The 15,490-nt window shown below is 42.9% G+C and overlaps 1 protein-coding gene across 1 annotated transcript in view; it reads right to left on the reverse strand.

Annotated features, from left to right (window-relative positions):
* Positions 1-322: 322 nt before the first annotated feature.
* The window catches only part of SYN3 (synapsin III), a 196,323-nt gene continuing 181,155 nt past the window's right edge, over positions 323-15,490 (reverse strand). Inside the window, exons 12-15 of the mRNA XM_027886661.1 lie at positions 13,217-13,351; positions 7,949-8,033; positions 6,162-6,459; positions 323-4,681 (exon numbers count right to left, since the gene is read on the reverse strand). Coding sequence (XP_027742462.1) covers positions 4,549-4,681; positions 6,162-6,459; positions 7,949-8,033; positions 13,217-13,351 — 651 coding nt within the window. The 3' untranslated portion in view covers positions 323-4,548. The remainder of the gene's footprint in view (positions 4,682-6,161; positions 6,460-7,948; positions 8,034-13,216; positions 13,352-15,490) is intronic.

Raw genomic sequence — 15,490 nt, forward strand, 5'->3', positions numbered from 1 at the left:
CTCTTTTCTACTTCACAGCAATGGTTTTCCCTTCAGTACCAAGATTATCCTTAACTTTTAACATTTACCTGCAGTGGCTGAATTGTCTTGTTCCAAAAGAATTTTCACAAGTGAAATTTATAGTTAGACCTCCATAAAGAAGCTGAAAGTACTTCTTTATATTTCCCTGACTATAACAAAGAAAAGGGAAATCTACACTGCACTAGTCTTGCACCATCTTGTCCTTGTGAGGAGTGCTTCAGCAATGAATACATAATATTCAGATAAGGTTATACAAGTTATTTTATCAGGTAAAGCTGTGACTTCCCCTTTTTGTTTTTTGTTTTTTTTTCAAGTTATTTCTGGGAACAATGATCTCGATGCGTGTGAGATAAGTCAGGTTTGTGGTGCCGGTGGTACTCGCGCTGCTAGTGCCTCGATGACAGTCGCAGGGGCTCACCCTGCTGGCAGGCTGTGTTCTTCTCTGGAATTGGGCTCTGTCTGCCATGATGACAATCATGAAGTTATACTTCTGCCAGGCTGATACCAGATGTTCAGTTCATCCTGGATTTTGTCATTTGAATGTGTTTTTTTGAAGACACGAGCTCAGCCTTTTTACACATACACCACTAAGGGACCCGAAGATATTCCTCCCCCTTATTGTTGTCCTTCACAGTGTCGTAAAGGTATTGTGAGCCAAAGGTAAAGGAACCCAACTTACCCGGAACTGTCAAGTTCCTTGAAGAGGAGTTCCTGTTATTCATAAAACAGGATACGAAATATGAAGTGAATATCTCGGGATCAACAGTATAAAATTAGAAGACAAAACAGAGGAAATACTTTAAAAGTAGCTGCTTACTTTGTTTATTTGCCAGCTCCTAAGTGAAGTGCATGTATGATTCCTGTTGCAAACTTTTATAAAAGAGAAATCACAAAAGATGCAGTGCCTGAAGATGGGCATTTCTTACCTGTACTGTTCATCAGTACCCAGCACTGTTAACATTGCTGCTAACAGTCACTTGGAAATAAGGAACTATTATCCTTGGCTATTTATTGTTTTATCTTACTCATGAAACTTAGAACCAACCACATGTGGAGCAGCTGAGCCATACACAGGGTGTAAAGTCTTAGGTACCTGCTTGTGGTTAGTGGAAGACAGTAAAGTACTCTGCATTTACAAGTCGGACTGCTGTTCTTGTGGACCTTAGCTTGCCTGGGAATGTAAATGACATTTCTCTTGAAATACCACACCTAGCTATGACAACAAAACCAAGATGTTTCTCAGTTTATATCTAAACAGCAAAATGTAAACTAATTTTCCAGGTGGTGGATATGGGTGGGTGTCATAGCTGTGTCCCGGCACCTTCTTGGGTTGGATCCAAACACACAAACCTACTCATGTTTCTTGGCTTCCATGTGAAGAAAATTAAAGCAAGCAAGACAAAAGAAAGCTCTGACCAGGTGCTCAGTTTTCACAGCTGTGTGAGAAAGATCCCAAAGCATTCTGTGGGGCTTGTCTGCCCTGTGATTTAAATGTAGCCTCTATTTACCAGTTTTTCTGTTGCCTTCTTACTACTCCTAACTCCAGCTGTTACATTTAGGTACCTAAATACCTCTTGGGTATACCTTAGTTTTCCATTCGTATAAATGGAGAATATACCCCTTGTATTTCCTTTGTCTCTTTGTTGGACTGTAGAGATTTTGGAGTAGAAACCTGGTATCAAAGGTGAGAACTTGAGGTTAGGATGATGCATTTGTGAATCTCCTGCTAGCCACAACATCAGAGTTGTAGACTTGAGGTGTACTGTTGGGACATTCATAGGACACAACGTAGATTTTCATCCTTTTAACTCTGGAAATCAACTGAATGTTTTCGTTAAAGCACTTCTGTGAATAAAAACAAAGATGCTTTTCAGGAGCTATGGGAATAAGTAAGATAAGCTGAGAGTGCCTGTTGCTCGTACTTGTAGCTAGGAGGAGGGGAGATGCAATTCTGTTTGTTTGTCCCTGGAAAGGTGACAGCTGGTAAGAGATTTGAGTTACTGCTGGGTATCAAGTCAGCAGTGCTATCCTGTTACTGTGGTGCATCAGAGGACAGCCCTGCTGTGTTCAAATGCGGCATCAGAAATGATCCAGCTGTTGTGGTTTCAGTGATGAACTGGAGTTGATTTATGGGGCCGTGTCACACTAGTCAATAGTTACTTTTTTTGTATATGTTGTGTTGGTAAGGGAGACATAAAGAGTTTCAGGGGATAGAGCAGTTGAGGATTCTGGCAGTAAACTTTTATTTCTGACTCTGCATCTCTGGTGACTATTTAGTAGGGAAAGGCATAAACCATGCTGAGGGAAGCGTTATAAAAGGAAATCCTCTCTCACTAGCATTGTATTACCTCTTCTCCATATAGTGGAGCCTGTTAATCTGCTATTCTTGCCAGTGGGACCATGCTTGCTCAAACCCATTTGTCACTCTTTTATTGCTCCTGGAGACTCCAAAACACAAGGGACTGTTTTGTTTTGTTTTTTTTTTTTTTTTCTCAGACAATGACATGTATTTATGACGCTACATTGTAAAATGTTTAGCAAACCTTGAAGGACAACACAGAGCTAGGGAAGAAAATAACAACAGAAACAAATCATCAGAGAGTAAGGTGGTCCTGTAATACTGGCCTTGAGGTATAAATCATTGATCCAGATGTGCCTCTTGAGAGACTTCCAACCTGGAAAAGCTATGCTGTTACTTGCCATTATATGTGCAAAGGCCTGCTCAGGGGTAGGTCATACAAGGTCCAGATGACTGCATTGGATTTAGATGTTCATTACAGGTGCTATGCAGGAAGGATTTCCATGTTTGGCTTTATTCCCACCAGTGAATCATAAGATCCGAGATGGCAAATGCAGCTGTTGCTTTTGCTCTTTTAGGGATCTTCTGGTTTAAATGACAGCAAAGATCTGTGCCACTGCCTCAAATATTTTTTTACCTTGAAACTTACTGACCTCCCTGGGCATTCCTAAGTATCATCATGGTGAAGTTGCTAAGGGAAGCACAAAGCCAAGTCTGGCCTTGAAGCTGTATTTTGAGGAGGTGGGACAAGGACTGGCACCTGCATTAGGTATGTTATAACCAGAGCTCACAGAGTGCAAGGGGCTTCTCAGCTGGCAGAAATAGCTATAAATACATGGATTTACCCAGGGTGGGTTTTTGCAGTCATGAACATAGCTTGTGTCATTCCTCGGTTTTGTGATGTCCAAGTTCACAGGCACGTCCACAGCTTCATTCAGTGTTGCAGGCTTAGAGAAAAAGCACACTGGCAAAGATCTGTCTGTGGGTTCTCGGGAAGAATAATTCTTAGGGGTGGTCAGGGAGAACTGATACTGATTGTATTAGTCCTGCTTGTGGCAATCCCATACATGCCCTCCCACGGCTTGGTGTCTCTGGATGGAGCCAGCTCATTTTATTTGTGAAGTATAATTTTCCTGTTCTGTTGCAGGTTTGTCACCTTGCATTCATTTTGCATTCACCCCAGCAAAGTCAGTGGGAGTTCAAGGAGGGAGACAGGATTTCACTCCATCTCTCTGTCCATTCAGTATTATGGAACACTCAGCACACAAGTATGTGCACTTCATCAGCTCTGCTATTAATTAAGCATGTTCCTGAGGGACATACTTAGCCAGATGTGACCAAGTCACCAAAGTGCTTGGAGTTTAGCTGGGTTTTGTCTGGAATTTGTGTGAACTGTGAATGTGAACTCTGGTGTTTTCAGGGGCAGGGGAAGAAGTTGTTTTTTGTGTGGAAGACCCATTTCTTGGGTTATTTTTGTGCTAAGGCTACAGGGTTAGAACATGATGTTTTTCTCTCAGAACTTGGGAATTGTGTGCAGGGGACATAAATGCAAGTCATGAAACAGAGATGTCTTATCTGCTGTGAGTAGAGAGATCTGGAAAAAACCAGGAGTCCACCTGGATGACCTGCTCATGTCATCTTTGGCGCTTACTGATGCCTGGTACCATATTCAACTTGAACGTAGTTTTGCTCTGAAAAGTGACCTTTTATGAAGTTGGTATCATGAAGTTCCACAGTTCACTGTTTTTCCATGCTCAAACATGCTCACTTTGTCAGTCAATGAATACTTACTTATTCTTGACTCTGCCTTTGCATATATGTTTCTGAAAGAAGCCCATGTTTTAAAGGTTGACCTTAACAAGAATTCAGTAATTGGAAGTTAGAAATTGTATTGACTATGTACAAATCAAAATAAAATCCAGTTTGCACCATCATAACTGTGCTGACTCCACAGAAGTTAGCAAGAGTAAAATCTGCTTTACAACTCAGTCATTTGAACAGATCTGATTATGCACAAAAAACAATGTAGTGACACTTATGCAGTCACTTTTCAGACCATTATTAGAATATTTGCTTTGTATTAAAACATCTTGTAGTTTTCTAAATTCCCTTTACCCAGGTGGTAGTTGTAAGTTGCTGGGTTCCACTGAGTGTATTCCAGGATGACATCAGGTATGCTGTTATGTAGAGTGAGGGCTGACAAAAGCACAGATCCAGGTGCAGAACTGTTAATCGGAAAACAGGCTAGCAAATGATTTCCTCAGATTGCGGATGGTCTCAGCTTTTGCTTCATCTTCGCTGGCATTTCCCCGCTGAGGTGATTCAGATATGCTGAAGGTGTTTGTCAGGGACTGCGATTTGCTGAAATGGAAAACAGAGTTCTGGCTCAGCAGGAGAAGGTGGTAATTCAAAGCTGCTTACTGAGGCTTTGTGTTCCATCACACAGACAAATTAAAGAATAAAAGGAGAGGTTAGCAAGGATAATATCCATGTGCTAAGACACCCAGGAATGGGGAGTTGGGAGAGGATGCGACATCGGCAAGTGGCTCACTCCAGACTGGTGAGAGTTGATGAAAACATCTGACTAAAAGTATGCAGCTGCCATTCGGTGTGGCTGTTGTGAGGAACCATTAAGTAATTTCACTACTAATACAGAAGAATGGATTCATACCGGGAGTCACAAGTCTCTCATAAGCTGTACCAGCTGAATGATGGCCCTGTCCTTTGAGCTGTGAGAGCACAAGTGGCTTGGCAGGTTGGTAGCTGTGTTACCTGCAATGTGTGCTGTTGCCTGCCCTCCCTGGCCTGTGTGCTCTGACTGTCAGCTCTATAATGCAGGTCTTTTGGCTGGCCACACTGCTCCTGCTGGGTATGTACCTGCTAGTGTTCAACTTCAGGACTGTGCTTTTAAAGTAAATCTCCCAATTTTCCCCACTGCCATGCTTAGGCACTGAGTGGTTTCTGCTCGTCAGTAATTGGTATCCACCACAAGACCAGACTCTGAAAACCAAGTACCTGAAATATGTATAGTGTGGTGACTGCATCCTTAACACCAACATTTTGATCCTTAAGTACACTTCTTTTGGTTTGCCTTTCAAATGTAAACATCATCACTGAAAGCCTATTCCAGAATGTCACTCCTCTGATTCTTAGAAATTGTCTTCTCATTCCTAGCCTATATTTTGTTCTGGCCAGTTCATACCGGTTTACTCTTGTGTTAATTTTTGTCAGCATCAGACTTTTTTTTGCCAATCTTTCCTGCCGTGGTGCCAGCCAGATATGCTCCATGAAGGGTGACAGCCAAGGCTGCTACCAATCATCCACAATAATTCATCATTGTGTGCTGCTCCAGAAGAGCACTTCTCATATATAAGAGTAGGGCTGCTTCCACTTCCCCTTGGCCCCCCGCCTTTTTGCTACTAGTTGCAAAAAATTGCCCAGTAAAGAAGCTGTGTGGCTCCTGCATTCAGGGAACAGTGAAGGAATTACTCCTGTTGAGCTTTCTGTGCAATATTGTGTTGTTTACAGCCTGTAAGGAGTGTACACCCTACTGGAAAGGCAGTGGCTGTGTTGATATGGCCAGGGTAGAGCACATGATTAGTAATGAGCACAAGAACAAGAGGAAGAATGTGAATTTTTAGCAATGTCAAATACAACTTGTTCTTCCTGACAACAGGTCAGTGGTGGCCTGTTATGCCCAGGGGTATTTATGTATACCTCTGAAGTCACTCACAGTTATGCAGGCCTTTGTCCCTGGGGACTACTGCCTGACAGCAGGTGATATGTTCTTCTTGTCAGCTCAGGGTATCTGCAGATAGCAGCAGGTTATCAGAGCACTTACTTGAGGTGTGGGTGTGGGACAGCTTGCTGTTTGGATGTTTCCGTCGGGCTTGGCTGGCTTGGAGCCCGGCCTTGGGCAGGAGGTCTAGGCTGCTGTGGAGGGAATGCGCCTGCCTTGGAAGCCTGGACTGGAGAGGATCCAGTTGCTGATCGGACTTGCTGTGGAGAGCCAGGTGACCTTTGCTGTTGAGGGGAAGTGGACAGAGGGCTCTGGGGCTGCTGTCCCTGAGGAGAGAGCCGCTGCTGGGGAGGTGCATTTGTTCTTGTAGGCTGAGATCCTTGTGGCTGGCGTGGGCCACCTGAAAGGGACATGTAGACATAAATGTGAGGAAGTGCACGTGACGGACAACAAGCACAAAACATCTACATGGAAGAACAGGTTTTGCTAAGGGGGAAGACTCTTCAGTTTAGTTTCATGGGGAAGAATGAAGAAAAAACTCTCTTACAGGCCTAAAATTGGTGTCATGCCCTCTTATGGAGTTGTCTCTTTCTCTGCCTCCACTTTCCCTGAAGGCGAGAAGCCCTTCCACTCTCCCTTAAGGGAGTTACTTCGACCTGTTTTACCCTTCCATGTATCTGGTATTTCTTTTTCTTGGTAAGCACATCCTGCTTGGGGAAGGAAGAGTCACTGGAGAACCAGCTCTGCAGGAAGTGAAAGCTGACACAGCTGGTTTGGGTCAGCAGTCCCTTCATGGACCCAGCAGTTTGATGTGAGATACTCCATCCTATCACTATCCATGCTGGAACTATGTGTTCTGGGTGGCTTCAGCTGCAGTGGTAGCAGACTCTCTGAAGAGGAAGTGGAAAACAATTGGATGTGACATGAGAAATTGCTGGACATGACAGACAACACTCTGAGAACTTGACAGAAGTTACAGATAGTGTTGTGAGGACTGGCTGGGTTTCACAGGTGGTATGGGGAGTTATGTGAGAAAAAACTGTCCAGAGATTTGAAGGGGAGTACTGGAGACAGATGGGGAGCAGTATCCTGCAAAGCCAACAGCTCATGTCAGTAATAGTAGGTAATGCCAAGATTACACAGATGCATTTCGTATCATAAATACTAGACTTCGGATGCAGCAAAACTGTGACCAATGAGGAAAAGATAGTTAGAGGTGAGTGTTAATTTGGTAGGAGGTTAGAGTGGAGAAAGGAAGGGATAAAGGTGGCAAAAATGAGGGTCTAATCAGTTATGTGAATTGAGTGGTTGGTGTGGCATGTGAATTGAGTGGTTGGTGTGGCCTGGGTATCCCTGGGGCAACCCTATGCTTCATCACCTCAGTGTAAATCAGGACAATAAGCCAAACCTGTTGTTCTGACCAAGCCACAGAAGTCAAACCTGCTACTGCTGTCAGGAGGAGCTGGGAGTATACTCTTGCTGGCATGGGAACACCTGGACAGATGGACCAAGGATCCTGACATCCCCATGTTGGTGTCTGTTCCAGGCCTGACAATACTCCCCATCACTTCTTAACACTTGTAGCCACTACAGCTTTGTGCAAACACAAATATACTCCATGCCCAGAATCCTACTCTAGTGCCAGTGGCCTTGTTTTGCTGAGCCAAGTCCTACCAGGAATATCCATTGGATCTGGTATCCAATATTCATCCCACTTTTTGAGCTGCTGTGGAATATGACAGCGTCTGCTTTAGCAGCACACTGAATTTGCTGCCTGCTTGACAGCAAATTGGAAAGTGAGTGAAACCTTTGTCCTGATAGCTTTTGTTTAGAAGGCAAACTTATAGGACTCACAGTCATCACTGTCATGGGAATCAAAGAACTTGTACCTTGGGGAGGAGGCCGTGGTTGTGACAGCTGTCCAAGTGGAGGTCCAGTCTGAGATTTCATTGACACTGGCTGAACTTGTGGAGGCTAGAGGAAAAAAAAGCCATTCCAATTAATACAGAGTCCCCAAAGAGAAGCCCTGAGGTAATACAGGAACTGTAGAGTCATGAAGTGTTCCTTAAATACACACATACACACATGCAGCATCTGGCTGGTAAAATCTCATGGGACTAAAATGGAGAGGTGAGTAATAAAGAACATAGAACTTGTTTGCTCACAGGGAATAACAATGAAGTTACAGTTTAAAATGTTTTTTAGGCAATCAGGAATTACCAAATGAATCTGGCCGGAGGGGGTCTCTGAGTCCCATCTCCCATTTTGGACAGTTGCCAGCACCAGATGTTCCAAAGAAAGGAGGGATGAACCATGGAAATGTCTATGGAGTAATCATCTCTTTACCCTAAGGGGTCTTCTCTTGATTGCTAATAAGCAAGGGCCAGCTTCAACCCTGAAACATGAAGCTTATTATCTGCTCTGCAAAATCTTTGCAACAGTTCCAGATATTTTGTTTTGATATTTATACCCAGCCCCTTTGAGTCTTGCTCAGCACTCAGCCTCACTGTCTTTCCCATTTCTTGTCTCCATTGCTTTGTTCTGAGTTTTGAGACTAGTTCTCACAACCTGCCCCTGCTAGGCCATTCATTATTTTGCAAATCTTCTCTGCCCTCTTTCGCATTCACCTCCTTTCTAAAGCCAAGAGACTGAATCCCTTCAGTCCCTCCATGGGAATGTTTCCAAGCCCCTAATTGTTTTCATCACCAACTTCTCTTTCCCAGCTTTGTGATTCCTTCTGCAGATGCCAGAGGTGGGTCTGCTTACATTTTTCCAGATGAAGCAATATCTGGGTTGTCTGTATACATTGCTTGCTCGTTTCTCCTGCATCCTAATTTCCTGCTTTTCCCTTGTCAACACAAGTATTGGCTGAGCAATGGTTTTCATTAGCCCATATGCGACAAAGTCTTTCTCAAGGGAATGCCTGGTGCCACTTGAAAGATCTGCAGATTGTTTATGCTTTGCCTCTCTCTACTCCCAGTTTAGCTTACCATTCAGTCTTCCATATGAGAGTTTCATTTGCTGTTATTGTGCCTTAACATACATGGCTCTGTCAGATGTTCTTCACTGCCATTCCCGGTTCTGACTAACGCAAATAGTTTGGTGCCATCTGCTCTTTCTTCTCTCTCACTGTTTAGTCTTTTTGACAGATATTTTAATAAACAGATTAAGCAACACAGAAAAGCTGCACAAAGGGCCAGTCCAAAGTTAACAAAAGTCTGAGTAATCCTATTGCACAAAACTGTTTATGAAAGCAGGGGAAGCTGGAGACAGATAGGCTGGTACATGCCGGATTATTTACATGGAGAATATCATGATAAAAGGGTCTTCAAGGCTCCTGGAAGGTCAGGAGAATGAGCTAAGTGATTCTGGAAATAGGAAGAAAGGTTTCATAGTTGGAAACACTGAAATTAGTTTCAACTGACTAACATAAATGTGACGAGGTTGCCAGCCCATCTTTTACACTAATTATCTAGGACTTGCAAATGGATGGGGGAGGAAAATCTGGGAATTTTCCATTCATAGCTCCTAGTCCTACATAGCTTGGGACACTAGATCTTGCCTTGATGTTGGTGGAAATTTATTGTATTAAAACTATGAGACATCCTGAGGACCTCGCTGCCACCAAGCTCGCTTGGCCCCGGCAGATGAACCTCAGGATTAAAGGGTGGGCTCAGTTCCGCGCACACTGTGTCTCACCTAAAAAATCCAATGCGCAGGCTGGAAGGTGGAAAGACCTTCCCTGGTTCTTCATTCGCGAAGACTGGCCATTATCACACTTCTATTATCACACTATGAGACATCCTGGTACTATGAGACATTGTGATTAGACCAGCTGAAGAAAGGGACTTAAATCTCATATTCACCTCTACAGCCTTTCCCTATGGCCAGTCAAGGCACCTCAGAGATGAAGGCAAAACAGGCTTTCGAGACTCAGAGATGAAGGGGTGAGAAATAGTCCAAGACCTTCTGCCTTTGAAAGAGAAATTGTGAGGGGAAAGGTTGGTAGTGGATCAGAAAGGCAAGGGAAGAACTGTAGCTGTAACCATGAAACCAGGTTTCAAGTTGTAGGCATGAAAACAAATTTGTCCTGGGCTCAACCAACCCATTTTTCAACATGGCCAAGCTTAATATCCCTGAAGTATCCGCTCTGCTATCTGTTTGGAAGAATTAAAATCTCTCATATCTATGTCTTTGAGGTCAGCTTCTGCCCCACAATAAAACTTTGCCTTTTACCCCTCTCTGCTTTCTTTCTTTAATAGCTCTTGTCTGTTACCTTACTGAAGGCTTTTTTTTTTTGACTAGCTACATTATTTTGACTGATTGCTTGTTATCTACCACTTTATGAAAGAATTCTCAAAGAAATGAGAGGAAAAGAATCAAAAGGAAATTAATGGGACATTTTTTCTTTGTAAAAAACTAATGTAAATATGTGTAGGTATTAAGCTGTGGTTCTGTTGGTTTATCAGTCTTCTGTATTCTTCTTTAAATTATCATTTGAGATAATTCATGAGGTCTATGGCTTGTCTAAATTTTTCTAAATTACTCTTACAACTTTTAAAACACATATTTTGTATTTGCTGGCCAACAATCCTCTAGAGCACTAACTGTTTCTAATGGTATTGCATAGTTTTTTTTGGCAGCTTAGTCACTTCCTAATTCCAGTTCATTGGACATAGCCATCTGGGGCTGGGGGCTTAAGAATTTTTAAAAATAGTAGTCATCTATTTAATAACTGATTTAATAACTGTTTTTGTTCTCTTCCCTGTCATTCTCATCAGGAAAAACTATAAGTAGATAAAAAAGTTTGCCGCTTTCAGCATTTAAATTTGCTAGAGTAACAACACTGTCCCTGTTGCCCTCCTTTTCTCCCTTAACTTTGGAAGATCCGTAGAGTCCACCAATTCTTTGGTAGGGTTCCATTTTCTGTTGAACTCTTGTTTCATTCTTCCCTCTATCTGCTCTTCAAAATCAATTTCTATCCTTTTTACATTTCCTTTTATTACTTGTATGATGCTGCATAAAGATCTTCTTAAATGTCAAATTTCCAAATTTGAAAGATTCCACCCCCCCGCCCCTTCCCCTGTCTGTCTTGAATGTCCTCTTTGTCACTTATCTCTACAAGTTTATTTCCTACATTCTTGAATCAGGAGCCAATCAGAAATGTATATATGCATACTGGAAAACAATGGTCTCTCAAATAGCATCCATGCAGTTTTACTTTTAATACTAGGGAGTTGATGAATTTTCTTTTTTAACTGCTTGTGTCATACCCTTACTTTCTGATATTGCATCTGTCCCTTGGACATCAAACCTAATGGTACATATCAACTTTCTGAATTTGTACTTGGGTGTTTCTTAAGGCAATGCCAAGGTGTTCTTTCCTCCCTCTGAGTTGCTGTCCCACTGTGCTATTTGATTTGCTTCTTGATAGCTGTAGTCTCACACTGTTATGGTTTGCTCCTTCTTCCACCTCTGTCAGAGCTGTGCACTCTGTTTCATAGTTTCTCAGTTTTTCTTGATCCAGAGACTAGTATAGAGAGGTCAAATTGTATGGTTATTCTATTCGTACCCATAGGATGTTCAAGAATTCATATTTCTATGTATTCAGTACTGCTGTCCTTATTTTCTTCTGCTATTTTTCTTCTTTTTGCAGAAGTTTTCACTTGTATGTCTAGTTCTGCATCTCACTGGCCTCATATTTAATTATTTTTAGCTGTTATAACATTATGTCAGTAACTGTGTTGTGTGCAGTTTCTGCAGTGTTTGTGGCACCAAGCTCTTTCTCTACAGCAAAACACTCTAGTTAACATGCTTGTGGCTTTGATTTCCTTGATTATATATACAGATATTTTTAAGTTGTATTCCTGATGAAAACGCTTTTCTTATTTGACTCTTCTATTTGACATCCTATCCCTCCAAGACCATTTGTTTTGTTCTTATTTTGGCCCTATTTTAGGTCTGTTGTAATCCAATCCAATACTGCACCGGTATATTAAGGACATAGAAAACAGATGCATCTGTCCATGTTCTCAGTTTCTGTTGGTTTCCCCTTACTCTCAGTTCATATACTCTATATCTTGGCTATTTCAGATGGCAGTTTGTGATTCCTCTTTGGCCAGAGTAAATGCTGTCCCTTCTGTATCACTTTCCCTGCCTCAGAGCATTTTTAGTGTCTATTAAATGTCTACTCCTTCACTCTAGCTAAAACCTGGAATCACCCCGAATACCCTTCATGTGGGGACCTGGTTTAGCAGGAGTGGACTGTCATCTGACAAAGGCAGAGCGCCATAAAGTGCCTTCTCCTGCTTTTTTTGTCTCAAGTGGAAATGAAAATTTTACCAGTGCATTGCAATCAGTTCTATCCCTCAACCTTTTTATTCTCTTGTCTTTTCTATTGTACGGATTTGTTGTCCTCAAACCTTTATGTTTGGCCCCCTGCTAGGTACTGAGAGAGGAGTAGCACATACACCTGGATAAACAGGTTGTGTTCTGGTGTGTTTTATTTGCATGGAACTGCCACTGGGAAATGCAGCACTAAAATTAGGTGCATTTGAAACTCAAAATGGTGTACACAAGAAGCACTCAGGGGTCAGTTTAAATGCAAAAGTGAGAGGATCTTATACGAATTCAGCCTTAGTCAAGCCTCCTCCTGATGAAGGGGGCATAGGGCACCACCAATGAAGAAAGGCTGCAGTAAGCAGTGGAACAAGTCTTGGTGGAGATTCTCACTTTCTGTTCTTGAAAGCACAGATTTTCATCAGGGATGCAAAAACTGGAACAAAACCCATCCTCAGGGATGGTGGTAGATGGAAACGAAGTTGGGCATTAGAAGAACCTCTAAAAATGTCTGATCTCAATATGAACCCATGAATCTAGCAAGTCAGAATGTCTAGATGCATGGACATGCTACTGATGTGATGTCACACATATGGAAGGAGAGTAAGGGAGAGAGATGTGTTCTTTAGGGGCACCCACTTCAAAGAGTGTTTGAGAGACTTCTTTGGAAGAGCAGGAGTCAGTCTGCCCAATACACTCCCATATGGGATTGTTCAGCTCTCCGAGATGTCTGACTGCCTGATACCCTCAGTGAGGAGAGAGAGAGAGAAAAAAGTTCAGGGAAATAACTTGGCCACAAGGTCTCTGTTCACTCATACCCAAGGCCTCAGCGGTGATGGTGTAGATCCAGCAGTGACGACAAGCTGAGTCATTTTGGAAACAACCAGATCAGCTATAAGCTGTCTGTCTTCTTCTACGTGCTCCCCAATCAGGGGCATTGAGCTGTCCATCACCTGCCACAGGAGACAAAAACAACAGTTAGTAAGGAGGTTTCCTGCTGGCAGATGCCTGTTTCAACTCACCTCTCACATTAACCTGTTCTGTGTCTCCACATCCTTGCCAACACCTGTAGTCACCACTTTCCTCATTCTGAAACATGCTTGACTTCCCCAGGCATGGAATTTCACTTAGGGTTTTTTGGAAATAGCATGTACTTCCCCCAGCTCTCCATCTTCCTTCCCTTTACCACTTGGAAGCCAAGCCAAGACTTCTGATAGTTGGAGGCTTTCTAAATCAACTAAATACAAACTTTTTCTTTCACATGTCCTGAGGAGATGCCTCTGATGGAGGAGGTCTCTCTGGTATTTTCCCACAGTATTTGGGGGTGACATTGCAGCTGAAAGGGCCAGAGGAGAAGAGAACCAAAATGCACTGAGACCCGAGGAGATGAGAGCAACAGGGACTGGAGAAAACCCAGAAACATTTGGGGTTAATCAACACAAAGCACTGCACCCTGAGAGGGGAAATAAACACCACAGATGTGTAATGAATAGGATGTCACCAAAACAGCACCCAGTGCAGGAAAGTAAACTTTTTCTCTGCTTGTTCTCTTGATATTGGCTGCAATACAACTGTTTCCCAAGCAAGTTCTGCAACTGTGCTGGGGAAAGTGGGAAGCAAGACTGTGGGGATGGGGGAAGGAAAACTGGTGAAGGGTTTTTGAGGTAAGAAATGGCCTGGCAACAGTAATAATGAAAGCAGAGCAGACCCTCAGCTGTATAGCAGTCCTGAACATAATTTTCAACGGTTCATCATAAATCAAGTGCTTTGCAAGCATTAGCTAAATCCCACAGGAAGAACTGTACTATGATGAAGTTAAGGTTCAGCTGGAGTAAATATAAGAGTACCAAAATACCAGGGTTGGAAGAGTTTATTTTATTTTGCTTTTATTTTTAAAGCAAACATTAAACCCCCTGAAAATGCAGAGTTAAAGGTTGCATAGCTCAAGAAAAGCACTGACTCACACTCAGATAACAGTCGGAAGTGCACTCCACCCTCGCGAGGCTGCAAGAGTCCACTCTTGGAGGGAAATAGATAGTTTTGCACCCTTATTTTTTTTAGATTTAAAGAAGAGGAAATCAGTGAGGTTAGTTCATTGAGTTAGTATTCTGCTCCTTTCTTGCAGAATAATAGTTTTGCTTAATTTCTATATATGTCTTTTTTGAACACTGGAGAAGCTACTTAGGAAGTTTTAACTGGGGTACACATGAAGAATGGGTTGATGTTTATATCCATGGCCTACTTGGCCCACTGGGTGAAAGAAGGAGGTTAGAAAATTATATGGCAGTGTTCAGCTAAATACACAATGTGGCTTTTCCTTCCAATATTCACTTAGCTGCTTTTCTGTTAAGAAATGAGGTGGGGAATGTGATGTTTCCTCGCAGTGTCAGGGAACGGCCTGGGTCTCACTAGCCAAGGGCTTCTGGGGGCCCTCCGGGAGGTTCCTGCACAGTTTTCCCTCCTGTCCAGTCCTATCTTAAAGGAAAATTTGGCATCCCCTGTTCCCGAGTGAGGAAAGAGGTCTCCCATCTCCCTGCAGCGCGCCGTGCGAGGGACCCGTGTGGCCACTAGATGATGCCGTTATCCCGCAAAGAGCCAGGCGAGCAGAGCTCCCTGATCCAACCTTCCATGGGACTCACTGAGAGACAGCTCTGCTCAAAACACCCCAAACTCTGCATTTCATGACGTCACAGAATGGTTTGGGTTGAAAGGAACCTTTAAAGGCCATCTAGTCCAATAGCCCTGCAATGAGCAGAAACATCTTCAATTAGGTCAGATTCTTCTGAGCCCCATCCAGCCCAACCTTGAATGTTTCTAGGGATGGGGCATCCACCACCCCTCCGAGCAACCTGTGCCAGTGCTTCAACACCCACACTGTAAAAAGATGTCTCCCTTGTATCCAGTCTAGATGTACCCTCTTTTAGTTTAAAATCACTACCATTTGTCTTATTGCAACAGACCTGCTAAAAAGTTTGTTCTTGTCTCTCTTATGGGCCTGTTTTATGTACTGCAAGGTGCTATAAGATCTCCCCAGATCCTTCTCTTCTCCAGGCTGAACAACCCCAACTCTCTCAGCCTGTCTTCATAGGAGA

This window comes from Empidonax traillii, unplaced genomic scaffold, assembly GCF_003031625.1.
Source record: "Empidonax traillii isolate 1590-97213 ecotype Southwest subspecies unplaced genomic scaffold, ASM303162v1 scaffold191:size1449129, whole genome shotgun sequence".
In the NCBI taxonomy this organism is placed as follows: Eukaryota; Metazoa; Chordata; class Aves; order Passeriformes; family Tyrannidae; genus Empidonax; species Empidonax traillii.